Here is a 21598-nt window from a genome sequence, read left to right on the forward strand (position 1 = left end):
GAGATGGATGGCCCAAGTAATGTCTCTTTAGCACCAGTCCCTGGACTTTTTCTGTCTTTCATGACACTGATTTTTTTTTTTTAATTAATTAATTAATTAATTTTTGGCTGTGTTGGGTCTTCGTTTCTGTGCGAGGGCTTTCTCTAGTTGCGGCGAGCGGGGGCCACTCCTCATCGCAGTGCGCGGGCCTCTCATTATCGTGGCCTCTCTTGTTGCGGAGCACAGGCTCCAGACGCGCAGGCTCAGCAATCGTGGCCCACGGGCTTAGTTGCTCCGCGGCATGCGGGATCCTCCCGGACCAGGGCTCGAACCCGTGTCCCCTGCATTGGCAGGCGGATTCTCAACCACTGCGCCACCAGGGAAGCCCCACTATCAGTCATTTATCACAGAAACCTCCCAACTGGTCTTCTTGCCCTTATCTATACTCCCCTTGCCCTGGTCAGTTCTCAACGTAAAAGCTAGGTGATACTTGTAAAACATAGGTAAGATCATAGCACTCCTTTGTTTGAGACCCACCTCTGGTTCCACGTTTTACATAGAGTGAAAGCCAGAGTTCTCTCTACAATGCCAGTATGATCTGTGTCCCTCTTCCTCTCTGACCTCATTTCTTATAACTCTCTTCCCCACTGTACTCCAGCCACACTAGCCTCCTTGTGGCTCCTCGAATATACTAGACCTGCTGCCTATCTTTGAGTCTTTGCACCAGCCATTTCCTTGCCTGAAACACTTTCCCCCTAGATAGTCACCTGGCTAACCACCTCACCTCCTTCAAGGCTTTGCTCAAATGTTGTCATTCTCAGCGAGGCTCACTTGACAACTTTATTTGAAATTCCAGCTCACATTTCACTTCTCCTTTCCCACTCTACTTTTCTTTTTCCATAATACTTCTTACCTTCTAACAAACTATGTAATTTATTTACTTGTTCTATTATTTATTGTCTGTATAACCCCCTAAACTATAAGTTCCAGGAGGGCAGAAATCTTTAAGTTTGTTTACTTACATATCCCAAATGCTTCAAATAATGCCTGGCATATAGTTAGTGTTCAATTATTTGTTGAATGAATTTATGCAAGATAATGAACCAAAGCACCCCACTCTTGTCAAGGGTGTGAAGTCAGACTCATGGTATGGACTGGAATCTTGGGGAGGGCTAACCCTCCTGTGAATGGAGGCTAGAAAAAATGGCCACTATTGCATATGGCTTTGGTTTGTGTAGAGCTGCATTTCTGCTTTCTTGTCATGACTGGAGAAAGCAGAGAAAGCTCCACATGCTGCACACATGCCCAGTAATATGGGGGCTTTAACAGCAGAATATGAGTTCTGAGCAGCTCATAAGAGACTGGGTTCTGGAATTGGAATCCCTGGTTGGGGAGCTGGGAATGGGGGTGGATGGAAGCAACCAAAAAAGCCACGAGGTCAAAGCTAGAAGAGGGCTAATTCCTCTGTGTGAGAATTGAGAGCAAGACCTGAGATGGGGCTGAGCCCAGAAGAGCCTTGGAGGCTTAACGCTTTGGGAGGTAGGGGAAGAGAGGGAGGGATCCAAAGGGATCCAGTGATTAGCAGTTTAGGAGATGTGCTGGGACAATGAGTGTTAAAGGGAGATTAAAGAATTGACCTCTGTTTGTGTTATAGTGTTTCTAAGTGTTATAGACCTTCTCTGTTTTTTTCTGTGAAATCTTAGATAAAATCTAGATTGCTTTGATGTAATCGAATTATTCCCAGAGAATGGGAAGAGATGGTGTATCCTGAGTCAGAGTTGGCACAGGGTGAGAATAGGCTGTATGTGGGGATATTTGGCATCTGGATTACGTATAATTAGGAGGCAAAGTGATAGGATTTAGCGATGGTTTGGGATTAGAGACAGGAATTCAGCAATGAGATCATTGGTGACCTTGGAAAGAGCAGTCTCTGTGGAATGGTGAGTACAGAAGCCAGAATAGGGCGAGTTGCAGTATGAATGAGAGATGAGGAAAGAGAGAGAACCCATATAAACAACTTTTTTAAGAAGCTTAGCTATGACTGGAAGAGAAATTAGGGTTAAGTAACTTTTTTTTTTTTTCAAAGTGGTGTTACTAGAACTTGTGTGTATGCCGTTGAGAAGGAACCTTAAACTGGGAGAGTGAAGGCTGTAAGAGGGGCTAGTTGATGTGATGAGATGCAGTGCCTGAGAAAGGAAAAGGAGGTGAGACCCAGAGCACATGTAGGTAAAAGAGAAGAGAAAGGAGAGCAGGTATAAATAAAGGTAGGTTTACAGTTTCGGTGATAGGTATAATGGCGATGTTTGTGGGGGAGCTGCTGCTTTGGCAGCGGCACCAAATACTTTTTCCTTTGCTGCCCTACCTACCAACACACACAACAGTGTCAGTGAAGTCAAATTTTTGGTGTTTACTTTGAAGATACAGGGCCAGAAATTTTAATAGGTAATTTCTAACCTTGCAAGGGAGCCAAGACTATAATTTGAGAGTTGTAGAATTTGAGAGTTGTAGAATTTATAGCTAGATATTTAGATATGGGCATTGCAATAAGTTTACAATACTACTTGAGATATGTATGATATAACCTCAGCTGTATGAAACATCACAAGATTCTAGTGTCCCATATCTGCTAATCCCCTTATGTTCCAGCCCTACCGAGCAATTGCTGATCCCTAACATCCACTATTATTTCATGTATATGTCATGCCATGCCTTCTATGTGCAATGCTGAATTTTCTTCTCAGTTAAGACCTAGCTCAGATGTTGCCTCGTCCATGAAGTCTCTGTAAAGCAGTAAGTAACTTTATTGCCCCACTTTATTGCCTCTATCATGACATGAAACAAAACCTTATAAGAGTTTAGAAATCTATTTTGCCTGTATATTCTGAATCCTGGAGTGCAGGCCCCATGTTTTATGAATCTCTTTAACACCAGGTGGTACTTTCTAAACAGTGGATTCTCAATAATCATTTGTTGAAATTAATCAGTGCTAAATAGTTGAATTATCCCATAAGCACCAAAACTTTTAAAATTGTAAACATTCAGGATTGCAATCTTTCTAGACCTTTACACATATTTCTTGATTTTCTAAAGTAAATTGAACAAAATTTAACCCTCTTTGAAGATTTTAGGAGAATCATGATTCAGAAGCTAAAGTGTACAAATACATTCAGAGCTCATTGGAATGCGGAGGACCACTTACCCTAGTGTGAATGGCTTAGCCTCCTGGGCTGTTTTGTGGAGTTTTTAGTTGTTCATCTTATTCTGCATCTCATTTTAGCAGCTATTCTTCCCCTTTGCATTTTCTGCTTCTAATCAGATTAATCTACTAATGAATCTGTTTAGAAAACGCCATGCTTTAGAAATGAAAGTAAGTATAAGTAGACTCTATAGGGCTCTTCTGGAAATAAGGCTTTGCATGTTGGTGCATGAACTCCTCTGCTCTGTCTCTTCACTCATTCAGCACCTTTTGGGGGTCAGCACTACATTAGTTACAAAGGCAGAACTTTATCCTTGTCTTCAAGATGTTCAGGGTTAATCTCTCTTAGCAACTCAGAGGCCTTTCTGTGTTTCTCAGCTATATTTCAGGTAATAGTTATTTTTCTTTTATTTTAGGGTTTGAATGATGTATTTTATATACAAGTAATACGGGTAGAAGGGTTTGTTTTGGTCCCCTTAATTTGATATTATATGGAATCGTAACAAGAATTGTAAGATTTGTTTTAAGCCTAAGGTTACAAAAAATACAAAGATAATGAAGTGTGTGTGTTTTTTTATAGGAAATACAGATGAAGAGGACTGCAATTGAAGCTTTTAATGAAACAATTAAAATATTTGAAGAGCAGTGTCATACACAAGAGCAACATAGCAAAGAATATATTGAGCGATTTCGGAAAGAAGGGAATGAAAAGGAAATTGAACGGTAAATCTACCTAATACCGCCAAGTGCATCAGTGAGCCGAGACGTCTTTTCTTCTCTAATAATCTCTGACATGTCTGCTTTTACGCCCTCAAACTTGGCAGTCCTGCCATATGGAATTACTTGCTGTTCCCACTAATGGCACCAAGCTGAACCTTCTCTCTTCTGCGTTCTTTCTCCGTCCTCCAAAATTGTCGACCCCGGCTCATCCTTTAGGACTCGGTTTAGATACAACTTACTGGAAAATTTTCCCTGATTCCCTAGACTGGTTTAGGGGCTTTTTATCCCCAGCCCTACAGCATCTATCCTGATCCCTAGTGTAACATTTACTGAAAGTCACACTCACTGAATTTTGAGCTTGTTGAGAGTAAGGGTGGTGGCTTATTTTCTCTGATAGCTCCTGCACGTTTTATGGTGCCTGAGAGTACATAGTGGTGCCCATGGAATATTTGTTAAACTGAAAACCAACGGCAGCAGTCTGAGAGTAAGTTGAAGGCAGAACAAGACCATTGGCAGGAAGACCAGCCTGCATGTTGCAGGTGACTGACTGCGTCTTTGTGGTCATCAGGTTAAAAGATGGTGAAGGCCTGAACCAGAGCAATGGCACGAAAGGAGGGGGAGTTAATAGAAATGCTGAGGACTTGGTACCTGACCAGATCTGGCAGGTGTGGGAGAAGCCAAAGATTATTCCTAGATTTCTGATATTAGTGACTAAGGGATGTGTAATTCACCAAAATGGGAAGTACATGAGGGGAGTTCAGGGTTGGAACCAATGAGTTTTGAGGTTCCTGTGAGAACCCAAATGGAGTTGTCTGAGAGGCAGGCAGCTGGTTATTTAGATTTGGAACTCACAGTATAGAAAGCATTTGGGAGGCCAAAGTGTTGTAGGTGATGGTAGATGCTAAGGATGAGATTACACAGAGAGTGAGAAGCATGAGAAGTATTGGATCTGGCAACTAAAAGAATATTGGGAACCTTTATCAAAGCAATTTTAGTGGAGTATTAGAAAATGAGCCAAATAACATGGGGTTGAGGAGTGAAAAAGTGGATAATAAAGAAAAATGAATCACATGCAAGGGAAAAGCAAAATTATTTCTCATATTAGCACCAAAGTGTTAGTGAACTTCTCTGTGCCTAAGAATAGTATTAAGTGCTGTGAGGCAGTATAGCTTAATGAATAAAACTGTGGGCTTAAATGCTATATTAACCATTTACTAGCTGTGTGACCTTGAGTGAGTTACTTAACTCTCTGAGCCTGTTTCTTCCTCCATAAAACTGTGGATAAAACCTTGTTGAAATGCTATGAGGACTAAGTGATACACACACACACATTTATGGTAGAGAAAGGTGTGTGTGTGTGTGTGTGTGTGTGTATCTTGACATATGGTATCAGTAAGTGACAGTTATTACTAATAATGAAGAAATAGAGAAGAACTTGTAGTTTAGTTGCAAAGGGAGTTAAAGTATCATGATGACGTTTTAATAGTAATATAAAACTACATACTATCGAGTGACAAATGAGTAATGTGGACAGTTGTTGCCTTAGGGTTCAGAGCACAGCAAAACTTTGTGTGCTGGAAAAGCTTAGGGCCATCATCTACTGAGTGCTTACCAAGATGTCCCAGGCACAGTTTAGTCCTTTTACATGTATTACCACAATTAATTCACACAGTAACCCAGCTTTACTTGTTCAGTCATGGCTGGATCCAGGGCCCAAACAAGATCATCAGGATTCTCCTCATGCTCTGTCTTTTGGCTCAGTTTTTCTCTGTGTTGGCTTCATCCTCAGGCAGGCTTTCCCTACGAGGTAGCAATATTAGCTGCTGGGAGTCCTAGAATCACATGTTCACAACTTAGTCCCAGTGGAAAGAGAGAATCTCTGTTTACAGTATTTCTAGTAAGAGTCCTAGATTTGACTCTCATTGGGTCAGTTGGGTATTATTCCCATTTCTGAACAAGTCATTGTGGCCTGAGGCAGGGACAGGATGGAATGGAACACTCTTTTTGTTTTTTGTTTTTTTAATTAATTAATTTTATTTTCGGCTGCGTTGGGTCTTCGTTGCTGCGCATGGGCTTTCTCTAGTTTGGGCAAGCGGGGTCTACTCTTCATTGTGGTGTGCGGGCTTCTCATTGCCGTGGCTTCTCTTGTTGAGCACAGGCTCTAGGGCACGCAGGCTTCAGTAGCTGTGGCACGCAGGATTCCGTAGTTGTGGCACACAGGCTTAGTTGCTCCGCGGCATGTGGGATCTTCCTGGACCAGCGCTCAAACCCATGTCCTCTGCATTGGCAGGCGGATTCTTAACCACTGCACCACCAGGAATGGAACACTCTTATTGGCCAGGCTGGGTGGTGTGGATGCTCACCTGTGAATCTGAGATGGGGGCAGGGAACATGAGGGTGCTGTTCCCAGAAGAGTAGGAATAGGATATGTGCTAGGCAAAAACAGCAGATGTCCACCACACTTCAGGTGTTAGGACTGTGTTCATACTGTAGAAAGCTCCTGCTTGGTTCGTGTTTTAACCTTAATATGTCAAATATTTTCACAGAATTATGATGAACTATGACAAATTGAAATCACGTCTGGGTGAGATTCATGATAGCAAAATGCGTCTAGAGCAGGATTTGAAGAAACAAGCTTTGGACAACCGGGAAATAGATAAAAAAATGAACAGTATCAAACCTGACCTGATCCAGCTGCGCAAGATCCGAGATCAGCACCTTGTGTGAGTATTCTGGGACTATGTGAGAGGGATCCACCACCACCTGATTCCTACTGCGCTAGAGACCTTAGAGGTAGAAGAAGAGGTTTGTCATTGAGAACTGGCCAGTGAGATTGTAAGAATTTAGGAAAGCAGTCCTGTTAGTAGTCGGGGTATCAGAGTCTACCTCAAGTCAAGCGTGTGGGGCCAATCAGAAGGTAAGACTGTAATCCATACAAATGAGCAAAGTGGTTGAGTTTTAAAGGTACAGATTCATTAATGTGTGCCTAAAACACAAAACCCAGAATCTTCGGCTACATAGAAGAACCATAGAAACAGAAATTACCCCTCAAGGGCAAGGACACTAATAGTGGGGACCTACAAAGAAATATACAGAATAGTCCGTTAAAGCGTTTTTATATTTAAGAAATAAGATTTTATATTTAAGTAATAGAAATATTACTGTTGATAGCAGGTATGAAAAATGGCACACCTGAGGAGTGATGGAAAACTGTGATTTAGCTAGATATAGGGATATTATCTAAATATAGATTGAAAGATATATTATCAGAACAAGATGTGTGGATTAAGAGTTTTAGGCCAGATGACTGCTTCATAGAAGGAGAAAATCCATGAGAAAGGAAAATATATTAGGTTTAGTTCTAGGTAATGAATAGACTGTTATGTAATATGTTTATGGGTAACTTTCATGCATGTAACACACTCAGTTCAAACTCTTGGCAGGAGGAGACAGAGTAAAGACCTTTGAGGGTTTGTGTCAGAAAGAGGGAGGGGATAAAATGCAAGCTTAGAGGTTGGAACATTGGCTGTTGAGTTTCAGTAGAGGAAAATTTAAGGTGATTGTTTTGGGAGCAAACAATTATAACTACACTATACTGAGTAGTTTTTAGTAGCACTCCTCTCTAGAGATCTTTCAGTTTGCTATTGTGGCCAAAAAAAGTCAAGGAAGTACACATAGCATACAGAAGAGCTTTGGAAGCAAGGCAGGGAGGTGCCCTTGTGTAAAAGCAGGATGTGTCTGCTCTCGGAATGCTTTTATGGTTTGGGTCATATAATGAAGCCAAAGAAAAGCCCGAGAAGGCTGTGCCATGGACCAAATGAATGATTGGAAGCACTTCTTTGCCCTGGAAAGTGATGAGATATTAAGAAACCTGCCATTCCTAGGTGCATGACTAAGGGTGGCAAACTAGACCTTGAAAGTTCCCTTAACAAGTTATGTAAGCTAAATATAAGAGAATTTAGCTCTATATTTAGAATTTATCATGGATGATAAGCCATGACCTGCTTGTATCCTGCTAGGATGTTTAGGGAGACACAGAAAACCATTGCCTCTTTTGGAAGTGTTGCTTCAGGGAGGATAGTCCACTGTCCCATAGTCCGTGCTTTGATATTTCTAACAAAGACAATACTAGGATTGGTAGGCTTGATCTGCTCTAATGCTGAAATTGTACAGTCAGTCCTGAAAGAGACTGGTTGTATTGCTGCATGATACTGAATATGATCTCTCTTTGGTCCTGTGTTGAAGTTGGAATAGGTTGGAATTCTGCAGCACCCTACGAGAGACTGTCATTAGTTTATCAGGTCCCTTTTGCGTGTGGACATTTCCCTGACTTCCCGCTGTATAGCCCATAAGGATTTTTTGAGATTTTCTGCTGAGATTCCAATGTACTGTTTCTAGAATATTCTTGAATGCCTAAATGCAGAATTTCATTTCTTTTTTTTTTTAATTTTATTTATTTATTTATTTATTTATGGCTGTGTTGGGTCTTCGTTTTTGTGCGAGGGCTTACTCTAGTCGTGGCAAGCGGGGGCCACTCTTCATCACGGTGCGCGGGCCTCTCACTGTCGCGGCCTCTCTTGTTGCGGAGCACAGGCTCCAGACGCGCAGGCTCAGTAGCTGTGGCTCACGGGTCTAGTTGCTCCGCGGCATGTGGGATCTTCCCGGACCAGGGCTCGAACCCGTGTCCCCTGCATTGGCAGGCAGACTCTCAACCACTGCACCGCCAGGGAAGCCCCATTTCTTAAATATAGAATAAAATATTTCTTAAATATAGAATAAAATATTTCTTAAATATAAAATCCTTTATTTATTTTTACTTTATTTTTATTTTTTGGCCATGCCATGTGGCTTGCGGGATCTTAGTTCCCCAACCAGGCCCCACGGCAGTGAGAGCACGGAGTCCTAACCACAGGACCGCCAGGGAATTCCCTAAAAGCCTTTAAAATTCCTTTTCAAAAAAAGGAGTTCATTGGCAATTCTTTTTCATCAGGAGCTAGTTTTCATGATTACCATTTACTTTTCTTGGTATTCATAAACCTGAATTCAAAATAAAGAATAATTTGCCATAACGCAACTTAGTCTAACCTGACTAATAAACTATTACTTATTGCCACCCTAGAGTAGGCTCTGTGTAGTGTGCGTCAGTCCATCCACATCTACACCCAAAGTAACATTATTATCAGTGACTGGATCATCATTAGCAGCTGATCATATTTTAAAAAGCTGGGATAAGTACCTGATCAGATAGATGATAAAATATCAGGCTCCAGAAAGATCTCAGGAGACTGAAACTATGATCCAAATTGAATATCATAAAACTTAATTTGAATAAATGTCATCTTACACATAGCTCCAAAAAGTAAACTTCCCGAAAGTAAAATTGGAGAGGCAAGATGGGGCAGCCGTGTGTATGAGGAATTCTGAAGGATATTATTACTGTGTCAGTAATTGTTCAGTAAAGGTACACATTGTGACTACAAAAGTTAGTTTAATCTTACATTGAAATGTATCCTAAATAAGCCATTAAAATTCCCATTCTCTTATGCTGGGTAAACACTCCTTGAGTACAGGAAGCCATCTCTTTATCTGAGGATAATAGGTCCTGGAAAAAAAAGTCCACTTAAAGTTAATCCATTTCAAAAAAAAAAATGATAATCCATTTCAAAGGGTGTGCTGGAATTTTCCATTTGCCCTCACAGTTTCTACTCTTCATCTTTCTCTACCCTGCTCTGTGCCTAAGAAAACGGATCTATTTGCCCTCTGGCTTCTAATTAGTTTTGGCCATTTGGAGGCACTGGCAGGAGATGAGAGGGCAGGAGGAGATTGAAGTAAGAATATTTATTTTCTGGCTTCCTCTCTGTGTGATCACAGTGAGTTGGCTGTGTCCTCATTCTCTACCAAATGTGGCACTCTACATACAATACTCTCTGGGTTCAAGTCACTGCTGTCTCCAACTGATTCTTCAGTTCTAGGAGAGGTTATGTCTTCCCACTATTGCTAGCCGCAGGGAGTTTCTCTAAAACATCTCAAGACCTTTGTAAATAGTAAACTCTCCTCAACTACCAGTTTGACTGTGCCTTCTGCTTCTAGCCAAGGCCCTAACTGATACAAATTAGGCAAAATGTCATAGTACGAAATGTCATAGTACACAGTAAACAAAATGATAGTTTGATTAGGGATTTTATGTTGAAGATGAAATTGAACATAAAGAAAATAAGTTCATCCTGTGTGCACTGAATTTATGTTGTAACTTCAACTTCATATCTTTTTTAGAATAAACAAAGAAAAAAAACACACAGTTAGTGACAGAATGAGAATTGGATGTTAGGTCTTTTTTTTTTTTTTTTAAATGTCTCTTAGCTTTCTTTTCTTTTTTTTTTTTTAATTAATTAATTAATTAATGGCTGTGTTGGGTCTTTGTTTCTGTGCGAGGGCTTTCTCTAGTTGCGGCAAGCGGGGGCCACTCTTCATCGCGGTGCGCGGGCCTCTCACTATCGCGGCCTCTCTTGTTGCGGAGCACAGGCTCCAGACGCGCAGGCTCAGCAACTGTGGCTCACGGGCCCAGCTGCTCCGCAGCATGTGGGATCTTCCCAGACCAGGGCTCGAACCCGTGTCCCCTGCATTGGCAGGCAGATTCTCAACCACTGCGCCACCAGGGAAGCCCCGGATGTTAGGTCTTTGATGCTTTGTTCAGGTTTTTCCCCTAGAATGTACTGTTTTATATGTGGCATTACTCAATAACAGTAAATTAAATATGAATTAACATGCTAAATTTACTTGAGCTTTTTAAAAATCATTTTTAGAAGCTAGTCAGTTCCTGGCATTGTTATTAGATGTTTAAGGAGTCAGAACTATATAGTAGTATTTGAAGTGGACTTTTGGGAGATTAGAAAAGTTGCCTGTGTCAGAAGGCAGAGACCATCATAGATAGAGCGTGAACCAAAATATTCTTCTCTTTCGCCTGGATTTTCCTGGGTGTCTTAACATTCCTTGTGGCAGAAGAGGAGGCTCAGTTTACAGAGGTTAGTGGCTTACAAGAAAATGGGGACTCAAGAGAAAATGTGGTACAGTTTGTTCATTTTAAGCCTTTTACCTAGTGTGCTTGTCTCTTTATTTAATAAAGAGAAAGATCAGTTTATTTAATAAAGGAAAGATCAGTTCTTCAAGGATAGAAAACTTTGGATGTTAAGAGTGTTTAGAGGAGGGTATCTGGATATTTTGCTAAGAGAAGTGATAGTGTAGCATGGGGTTTGTTACTAAATAAATTCTATCAAGATCATATGTTAGTTGTTTTCCAGTTTTCCAGTTTCACTAAGCATACAAAATGAAATCCAGGTTAACTGAAATGAAATCCAGGTTCACTAAGCATACAAAATGAAATCCAGGTTAACTGAAATCCAGGTTAATGTCTTATTGAGAAAGGCTGTGTAATCTATCTTAAAAGAACTTTAAAATTAGTTGTGATGCCAAGTTATCTAGTGTACTTGGGGTCAGAGGGAGGTACAAGATGACCTTGGAGTTGACCCTGAAGACTTTGTTAAAAGTGGCCCACCTACAGATATTTACTGACTATTTATTGAATATCTACCATGTGCTGGTACTGTTTTCAGCGTTTGGAATAGCCATGAGCAGGACAGATCCCTTTCTTTAAAGCAGCTTACATTTTAGCTGGGGAGACAAACATAACCAAGTGAAAATAATGAATTTCAGGGAGTTCCCTGGTGGTCCAGTGGTTAGGACTCAGCGCTTTCACTGCTGTGGCCCGGGTTCAGTCCCTGGTTGGGGACTAAGATACCCCAAGCCGCGCAGCGTGGCCAAAAAAAAACCATTAAAAAAAATGAATTGCAGGCAAGTACTATGAAGATGATAAAATAAAGAAAAGTGTAGAGTGACTGGTGGACTGCCTTAGTTGGGACAATTTAGGGTAGTCTTCCCTGAGCTGTTTATGATGACACCTGAATGATCAGGGGCCTGGTTGGAGGATGGTGATGAATGAAAGAGTTTTTATACTCCACTGAAGTTTTAGGCCATCGTCCATCTCAGTGGAACGAGATGAAATGGTTTATTTCATTTTACATCTAAAATGTTGGTATATTTTGAAATACTGTGATTTACCTGGTGATGAAGTAGATTTGTATTAATTACTCAGATTGCCACCCTGAATTTCTTGTGGCTCGCTTAGGTGCAAAAATAGACCTTGAAATTCTGTTTTAGAATGTAACTCAGTGTAGTAGGCCAGTGAGGGATTGCATACTCTGGCTTAGTGGAGATTGCAAATGTGATACCATGCTCGCCTAACTAATGATTTCAGAAACAAGTGTCCCATTGTGTTTGAGTGCGAGTATATGTGTGCTTGTGGTTATATAACCTTTTAGAAAAGGAAAGTGAAAAGTGAGAGAAGTGCCTAATTTCAAGTAGCTTTCTGTGTTTCTGCCTTTTTGCAAAAAGTTGAAGGAAAAGTAAGGGAGAAACAAGTTTAGGGAAATCTCTGGCCATTCTTAGTGGGACTGGGGAAAATAAGTTCCTGGACCCTGGAAGTTTGGTTGGCTTGGACGTGTCTACTTTGTCCAGGCAGAGTTTGCATAGACACTGACACTGGTGTCTTCCCTCTGGCAGGTGGCTCAATCACAAAGGAGTAAGACAGAAGCGCCTAAATGCCTGGCTGGGAATCAAGAATGAGGATGCTGCTGAGTAAGTTCTCTCTGTACCTTTCTGTCAGAGGGCTTTGTTTCCAGGATAAGACATGGGACTTCTTAATACATACTGAGTGCTGGTTCTCTTTGTTATTTGAGGACATTTGAATCAAGAACTTTGCACCTCTTTAAATTGAATTGCCTCAAGAATACCCTGTAGGCACTTGAGTTCAAAGACCTGCTGAACCATATGAAACCTGGATGCTTAAGCATTGCTCATTCACACATTCATGTGTCAGGTTATTGGATGAGACATGTGAATTCTGTGCTTTCTGCATGATAGCAAATAATGAAGTTGTTTAAAAAAAATGCAACTAATTGCAATTCCACTTTGTCATTTTGTGGTTAAACATTTAGAAGAGAGTTTTATTCTTGAATTTGCTTTTAGATATAAGTAAACTGATTGTTAGAATAATATTTTAACGTTTAATTTTTAGGACCTATTTTATCAATGAGGAAGATGAAAACCTGCCCCATTATGACGAGAAAACCTGGTTTGTTGAGGATATCAATCGAGTACAAGCAGAGGACTTGCTTTATGGGAAACCTGATGGTGCATTCTTAATTCGTGAGAGTAGCAAGAAAGGATGTTATGCTTGCTCTGTGGTGTAAGTCTTCTCTGGGGGTATAACCTTTTGAAAACTTCCACATTGATTAATAGAAAATCAACCCCTCCTAAAGTTCAGATCAGATTAGTTGAAGTACAGTAAAATGAGGAACCATGGCTTAGACCATTAATATTAGTACAAAGAAAACAGTTAGTTGCTTTAAGAGAAATACCATCTGAAATTATTTCGGGGATTTTAATTTAAATGGTAAGCAGACTAGGCCCTGCATTGTTGCTATTGGATTTTAGGTATCTGTGAAAAGTAATTTGAGATTTTCAATTGAAAAGATCACTTAATTCTTTAGTAGTCTCCTGCTTGCCTAACTTGGCCTTCATTGTCAGATTAAGGAAGGTTTGATTAAACAGAACTGTTTTTACTTCAGAAGAAAAACTATCTAAAATTTGTACTTAAATAGTATTCTGTTGAGGTAGTGATAGAAAATGTTGGATGTTTTCTGTAAGATGATCTTATGACTTTGTTTGGAAAAGCCTATTTTCCTTTTAATGGAAAGTGAAATTCTGGGGACAATTAATCATGCCTCAGTGAGATTTTGCCAAAGTGTTATATATATATTCCTTAAAAAGGCAACTGTTTTCATTGACAAAGACCATACCTACAGTGGAGGTATAGTATGATGGTCATGAGAGCAAGCTTTGGGGCCAGATATACAGGATTTAGATCCTGACTCTACCACTTACCAGATATGGAACCTAGGGTAAGTTACTTAAACTTTCTTTGCCTAGTTTCCTTATTTGTAAAATAAGGATAATAATAATATCTACTTAAGGGTTTTTAAAGTATTACTAGAGTTAATATATGTGATTTAATATACTTTGATCAGTGCTGGAACATAATAAGTAAATGTTATCTACTAATATTATTATGATAATGATGCTGCTGATGGACATGCCAGAAGGCAAGCAAAGATGACAAAATGATTTTGCCCTCAAAGAGGGCAAAGTGGTGAGGATAGACAAAAGACACTCATATTAACAGAATGCTTAGTGCTTTACATGATCATCTTGTCCTTAGTGGTCTGTCTCTGTCATGCAGTCAGAGTTTGAATCCGACTTTACCTGGTTTCAAAGCCCACATTTTTCTTTTGCACCACACTTTCTTCATTTCACTGTTAAATATCCAAGATAAATAAAATCACTGTGACATAGGTATCACTAGTAGGCTGTGTGCATGAAGAACTAATTCTGATAGAGAAAGAGGGTTGGGAGATTTTGTGGAAGAGGTGGCATTTGAGCTGGACTTTGAAAGGATATTGAATAGTGGGACATCTATGGGCAAAAAGTAAGGCAGGAATTGGATTAGTATTATCCAAAGATAGAGCTACTTGAAACATTTCATTTCTCTCTGACCTGGGCTCAGATACTCAAGATTATTTGAGTGGAAATGGCAGGAGAATATGGCTCTTGCAGGATCTGAGATCTTTTAAGAACAATAAAAAGAAGGAAGACAATGAGCCCAGCGCATTAGTAGTCCCTCACTCTTATCTAGGTCATTGGGTGGCAGCCTGTGGGTTAAAGACTTGGCTGGTGGAAAATGCTGCTCAGCAGCTCAGCTAATTCCTGGGAGACCAAGGAGCAGCTTGAGTATCTTGGGAGCTGTATTCTTTTTCTCCTTCTCCTTCCTTTAGCCACAGACTTAACCAGACTCAAGTCCACAGCAGTGTGGATTTCTGTTGCCTATGAAAACCAACTGCAGTAATATATCATATTGGGGTTCACTTTTGGAGAGATTGGAAGCAAAAGAGTCTGGCATCACAGACTTCCACTTGTTTGCTAGCCACTCCAGCTACAGAAAGCCTGCTTACAGTGATTTCTCAGTTTACTCAGGACATTTGCTGAAGTTAGGGATGTGAATAAGTTCAGTTTTTAAGGAGACTCACTCTCATAGCAAAATTAAAATGATCATGTAGTAGGAAGTCAAGGCATAAAACTCACTTGTTTTTCCATTTTAATTTCTGTAAATGACATTATAAAGAAGCCTAAGAAGAAATTGCTTAACTCTACAGCCTTCTCAGGCTAGAGCCAACAATATGTGTGTTTCACTAGGTTAAGGAGTTAGTTAGGTAGTGAGCACTTGTGATCCTTATTGTTATTGCTATTTGGGGTAAGAAATTTGATTAGAGATAGAACAGTTAGATCAACAAGGAAACAGAAGACTTGAACAACACTATAAAACAACTAGACCTAACAGACATCTCTAGAACACTTCCTCTAACAACAGCAGAATACACATTCTTCTCAAGTGCACATGAAATATTATACAGGCTAGACTACAGGTTAGGCCACAAGTCGCAATAAATAGGGTTGAAATCATACAAAATATGTTGTCTATAACCACAATGGAAAGAAATTAGAAAGTAAAAATAAGGAAATTTGGGAAATTCACAAATGTGGACAATAAATAACATACTCCTAAATAACCAATAGATCAAAAAAAGAAAACAAGGGAAATTAGAAAATACTTCGAGTTAAAAAGAGAAGCACAAAATTCAAAACTTACGGAATGCAGCTAAAGCGGTGCTAAGAGGGAAATTTATAACTGTAAGCATTTATATTAAAAAAGCTCTCAAATCAATAACCTACCCTCCTTTCACCTTAAGAAACTAAAAAAAGAAGAGCAAACTAAACCCAAGCGAGCAAAAGGAAGGGAATAATAAAGATTAGAACAGAAGTAAATAAAATAGAGAATAGAAAACAATTGAGGGCTTCCCTGGTGGCGCAGTGGTTAAGAATCCGCCTGCCAATGCAGGGGACACAGGTTCAAGCCCTGGTCCAGGGAGATCCCACATGCCGCAGAGCAACTAAGCCTGTGCACCACAACTACTGAGCCCACGTGTCACAACTACTGAAGCCCGCGTGCCTAGAGCCCGACCTCTGCAACAAGAGAAGCCACTGCAGTGAGAAGCCTGCGCACTGCAACGAAGAGTAGCCCCTGCTTGCCATAACTAGAGAAAGCCCATGCGCGGCAACAAAGACCCAATGCAGCCAAAAATAAATAAATAAAATAAATAAAATTTTTTTAAAAAGGAAACAATTGAGGAAATCAATGAAACCAGAAATTGGGATGAACAAAATCGATAACTTCTAGTTAAAGTCTCGCACACACACACATACACATACGGGAGAGAGAGAAGACACAAATTACTAAAATCAGGATGAAAGAGGGGACACTACTTGTAGTCCTTACAGAAATAAAAAAAAATAATGATGGAATACTATGAATAATTATATGCTAACAAATTAAACAACCTAGATGAAATGGACAAATTCCTGGAAGCACACAAACTACCAAAACTGACTTAAGAGGAAGTAGAAATTCTGAATAGAACTATAACAAGTAAAGAAATTGGCTTCACTGGTGAATTCTACCAAATATGTAAAAGGAATTAACACAAGTCCTTCATAAACTCTTCCAAAAAATAGGAGAGAACACTTCCTAATTCATTTTATGAAGGCATATTCCTTATGAATATAGACATAAAAATCTTTAACAAAACACTAGCAAAGCAACTCCAGCAGCATATAAAAAGGATTATAAACCATTACTAAGTAGAATTCATCTTAGGAATGCCAAGAGGTTCAACATTAAAAAATCAATGTAATAAACCATATTAATAGAATTAAGGACAAAAATCAACTGACAATAATCTGATTATTTCAGTAGACTCAGAAAAAGCGTTTTACACTCTTACATGTTAAAAAGCACTGAATAAACTAGGAATAGGAGGGCACTTCCTCAGCCTGATAAAGGGTATGAAAAACCCACAGCTAATATCATACTTAGTGGTAAAAAACTGAATGCTTAAGCTCAGGAAGAAGACAAGGATGTCTGCTCTCACCACTTCTAATCATTGTACAGAAGGTTCTAGCTAGGGCATTTAGACAAGAAAAAGAAATAAAAGGTATCCAGATTGGAAAGGAAGAAGTAAACTATTAGAGCTAGTAAATGAGTTCAGCAAGGTTGCAGGTTAAAAGATTAGGATACCAAAAATCAGTTGTATTTCTATATACTAGCAGTGAACAATCTGAAAATGAAATGAAGACAGTGTATTTATAATGGCATAAAAAATGCTAAAATGCCTAGGCTTAAAAAAAAGTGCAAGAGCTATACAGTGAAAACTATGAAACATCATTGAAAGAACGTAAAGAAAACCTAAATAAGTGGAAAAACATCCATGTTCATGGAAGGCAGTACTTCCCAAATTGATCTATGTGTTCAGTGTAATCCCTATAAACAGTACGAGCTGGCTTTTTACAGAAATGTCAAGATGATCTTAAAATTCATATGAAAATGCAAGGGATCCAGAACAGCTAAAATAACCTTGAAAGAATAGAAAAGAGTTGAAGTACACCTCCCAATTTGAAAACTTACAACAAAGCTGTAGTAATCAAAATTGTGAGGTACTAACATAAGATTAAACATGTAGATCAATGAATAGAAATGAGAGCCAGGAAATAATAAACTCTTACAATTATGGTCAGTTGGTTTTCAACAAGGGTCTCAAGACCATTCAAAGGGGAAAAAATAGTCATTTCAGCACATGGTGCTGGGACAACTGGTGAGCCACATGCAGAAGAATGAGGTTGGACCCCCACCTCACACCATATACAAAAATTAACTCAAAGTGTATCTTAGGGACTTCCCTGGTGGTCCAGTGGTTAAGAATCCACCTTCCAATGCAGGGGACGTGGGTTCGATCCCTGGTCGGGGAACTAAGATCCCACATGCCACAGGGCAACTAAGCCCATGCACAACAGCTAGAGTCTGCACGCTGCAACTAGAGAGAAGCCCATGCACTGCAACGAAAAGATCCCGCGTGCTGCATCTAAGACCCGACGCAGCCAAAAATAAATAAATAAATATTTTTTTAAAAACCCAAAATGTATCATAGAACTAAATGTAAGAGCTAAAAGATAAAACACTTAGGAGAAAACAGTAGGTATAAATCTTTGTGACTTTGGATTAGGCAGTGGTCTCTTAACACATCAAAAATGCAGACGACAAAAGAAAAAGATAAATTGGACTTCACCGTAATTAAAGACTTTGTGCATCAAAGGACACTATCAAGAAAGTAAAAAAGACAACCCACAGAATGGGAGGAAATATTTGCAAATCATATATCTAAGCAACTAGTGTCTAATATATAAAGAACTCTTAACAATAAAAAGACAAGTGCCCCAATTAAAAATGGGCAAAGGATTCAAGTAGACATTTCTTTAAAGAAGATATATAAATGGTCAATAAGCATATGAAAAGATGCTCAATGTCATTAGTCATTAGGGAACTGTAAATCAAAACCACCATGAGATACCACAAGGATGACGGTAATCACAGAGATGGACAATAACAAGTGTTGACAGGGATGTGGAGAAGTTAGAGCCCTCGTACACTGCTGGCAGGAACTTAAAATGGTGCAACCACTTCAGAAAACAGTTTGGCAGTTTCTCAAAAAGTTTAACTTTCTTTTTGGCGGAGTTGGGGAGTGCCATGCCACGCAGCTTGTGGGATCTTAGTTCCCCGACCAGAGATTGAACCCAGGGTCACGGCGGTGAAAGCACTGAGTCCTAACCACTGGACCTCCGGGGAATTCCCAAGAAGTTTAACTTATGACTCAACAGTTCCCCTCTTAGGTATATATCCAAGAGAACTGAAAACCCGTGTCCATACAAAAACTTGTATGTGACTATTCACTATAGCCAAAAAGTGTTAACAATCCAGGTGTCCCATCAATTGATGAATGGACAACCAAATTGTGGCATATCCATACAATAGAATATTACTCAGCCATGAGGAGAAATGAAGTATCAATACATGCTACCACACAGAAGAACTTTGAAAATGGTGTATTAAGTGAAAGTAGCCAGACACAAAAGATTGAGTGATACTGTATGATTCCATTTATATGAAATGTCCAGAATAGGCAAATCCATAGTGACAGTAGGTTAGTGGTTGCCCGGGTCTAGGGGGAGGGAGGAACACAGAGTGACTACTAATGGATATATGGTTTCTTTTTAGGGTGATGAAAATATTCTGGAGTGAGATAGTGGTGATTGTTGCACAACCTTATGAATATTCTAAAAACCACTGATTTGCACGCTTAATTTTTTTTTTTTTTTTTGGTTTGTTTTGCCCCTGGCAGTGCATTCTTGCCTAATGGAGGTCCAGAGCTGAGTGATTAAATGCAGCCATCCATTTTAGCTACCAGGTCTTGGGAAATGAAGGGTATCTCTGTGACAAGTCTGTAGGGGTGGGGGGACACATGGGTGTGATATCATACAAGCTTTGATTGACAAAAAGCTTCTGCTTCTCCTTTGCAGAACAACTGCTCTCAGACTTCTGTTCATTTAGGGTCCCTTTATCTGTTGCTATCTGCCTTAATTCCCTGTGGTGTTTGTGTGTTGTATCTTTGCAGTGCTGATGGGGAAGTGAAGCACTGCGTGATCTACAGCACTGCTCGGGGCTATGGCTTTGCAGAGCCCTACAACCTGTACAGCTCACTGAAGGAGCTGGTGCTCCATTACCAGCAGACATCCCTCATCCAGCACAACGACTCCCTCAACGTCAGGCTTGCCTACCCTGTCCACGCACAGATGCCCTCGCTCTGCAGATAAAGAGGGAGTGGGAAGAGCGGTGGCTCTCTAGCGTTTTTTCTACAGTTTTTATTAGACTATGAGGGCATTCTTTCTACGTAGACTGCTTGTTTTGCACAAGAAGTGATTCTGTGAATGTGAAGTGGAGAGGCCGAGCAGCAGCCGGCCAGAATGGGGGCATATGGGGCCTGGGGTTCTCTGGGACTCACCGCTGCACTGACATAGGAAGCTGGGAGCAGATGCTGTTTTTTGGAAAGTCTGTTTCCTTGGGGTTTTTGTTTTATTTAGCCAGGCACCCTCAACAGAACACATTAGGCCTGATGGGGGTGAGGGTTATATCTGGAAGCCTCTGAGGAGTCCATGTCCTCTTTTGAGAGGCCATGTCACTCTGAGAGTGTGGTGGGGCATGGCCCTTCTCTCTTCCTCCCAACAAGGCGGTGGTTTTGGTTCGGTGGTAGAATGGCATTTGGTGAAAAAGACAACCAAAGGAAAATGGGGAGGCTTGGGATTTCATTTAAAGAATCTTAATCCATGGGTAAAAAACTTTCAACCGAAGGTACTTAACCAACATCGTTTAGGCGTCAGCATCTCAGTAGCTCCTCCCTTTAAAGAAGCATTATGTTTAGAAACCAAATTGATCCCAGCAAAACGATTGTTGCCAGACTAAGGTCTGATGGAAGAAGGCGGCACTAGTATCTGAATGCACACTTCTGTACCAAAACTTGAAAGTAAAACTAGAGAATTTGTTAGTTTTAGCAAACACTAAAATTGGTCAGTGTAACTCCTTTTGCCCTGCCCTTGTTTCTCTGAGATGAGGAATAGTGTTCTTTTTGTGGGCTGGTGAGCTTTGAATCATAAAATGAAGTTGGTACTTGTGTGGTGTTTCCTTAGCCTAAAGAATGATCTCTTGTTTGAAACCTTTGTAACTTGTGTGTATGAGTAAAGAAAAGGTGCAATCCAGTGCTTTTAGATGGCTTGATATACCAAATAATGATGTAGAACAACATTCTTATATGTGCTTCCCCAAGTTTAAATGCCCAGCAGAAATAGTCAGCATGGTTTAATTTCCCGTCATCTCCTGTCGTTTGCTGGGTAGGGCCCAGGGGAGCCATAGGTGGCTAAGGCTGTAGCTGGAAGGGAGCCAGATTGCGGTCAGGCAGTTCAGTAAATCACAGGCCCAAGGGCTCTGGTTTCCAGGGCGAGGGTCATACCACATTACCCATGTGCTTCCATACAGTGGTTTCTGAAACTTTTGCAAGGAGAGGAAGGGATGGCTTGGAGTTTAGACTGTTAGCCGAAGCCATCTGGAAGCTTTTTTCTTTGCCTTTTTTGTGATCCTGCCGTTAAGATGATGTGCACAGACTGTCGTCATGCTCCAGTGGCCCTGATTTTAGGCCAGGAATCTTCTGCTTCATGTGGTTTAATTAAGCCTTCCAGCTGAGTGAAGCTGGGCAAATGGAGCTGGAGGCAGCCTCTACTCCTACCTCCATTATGCTCCACCCTCCTCAGTCAACACTCGTTTGACAAATACAGTCCAGCTGCCTCTGAGCCAATCCTAGAGCCATAATAGGCTCGAGTGAGTCAGCTGTTTGAGCCCAAAGCTGTGCAGTCAGGCATCCTGGCTGAGCTACAGAAGTCAATATCTGAGTCTTGGTGAATAAATAAGGTTTACACCTAGGGAAACTCCAGTTTTGGGGATGAAAGAAACAAATTTTGCTTTCCCTGAGCACTTATCTTGGTGACAGGATCTAGAATGGACCATGACATAGAAATAGACATAGATTAAAAATCTGG

At 40.3% G+C, this 21598-nt stretch overlaps 1 protein-coding gene across 1 annotated transcript in view; it reads left to right on the forward strand.

The window, feature by feature from the left end:
- The window catches only part of PIK3R3 (phosphoinositide-3-kinase regulatory subunit 3), an 88853-nt gene extending 68079 nt beyond the window's left edge, over positions 1-20774 (forward strand). Inside the window, exons 6-10 of the mRNA XM_061186639.1 lie at positions 3756-3898; positions 6442-6618; positions 12512-12586; positions 13026-13196; positions 19627-20774. Coding sequence (XP_061042622.1) covers positions 3756-3898; positions 6442-6618; positions 12512-12586; positions 13026-13196; positions 19627-19825 — 765 coding nt within the window. The 3' untranslated portion in view covers positions 19826-20774. The remainder of the gene's footprint in view (positions 1-3755; positions 3899-6441; positions 6619-12511; positions 12587-13025; positions 13197-19626) is intronic.
- Positions 20775-21598: the final 824 nt, after the last annotated feature.

This window comes from Eubalaena glacialis, chromosome 3 (genome assembly GCF_028564815.1).
Source record: "Eubalaena glacialis isolate mEubGla1 chromosome 3, mEubGla1.1.hap2.+ XY, whole genome shotgun sequence".
NCBI classification, from domain to species: Eukaryota; Metazoa; Chordata; class Mammalia; order Artiodactyla; family Balaenidae; genus Eubalaena; species Eubalaena glacialis.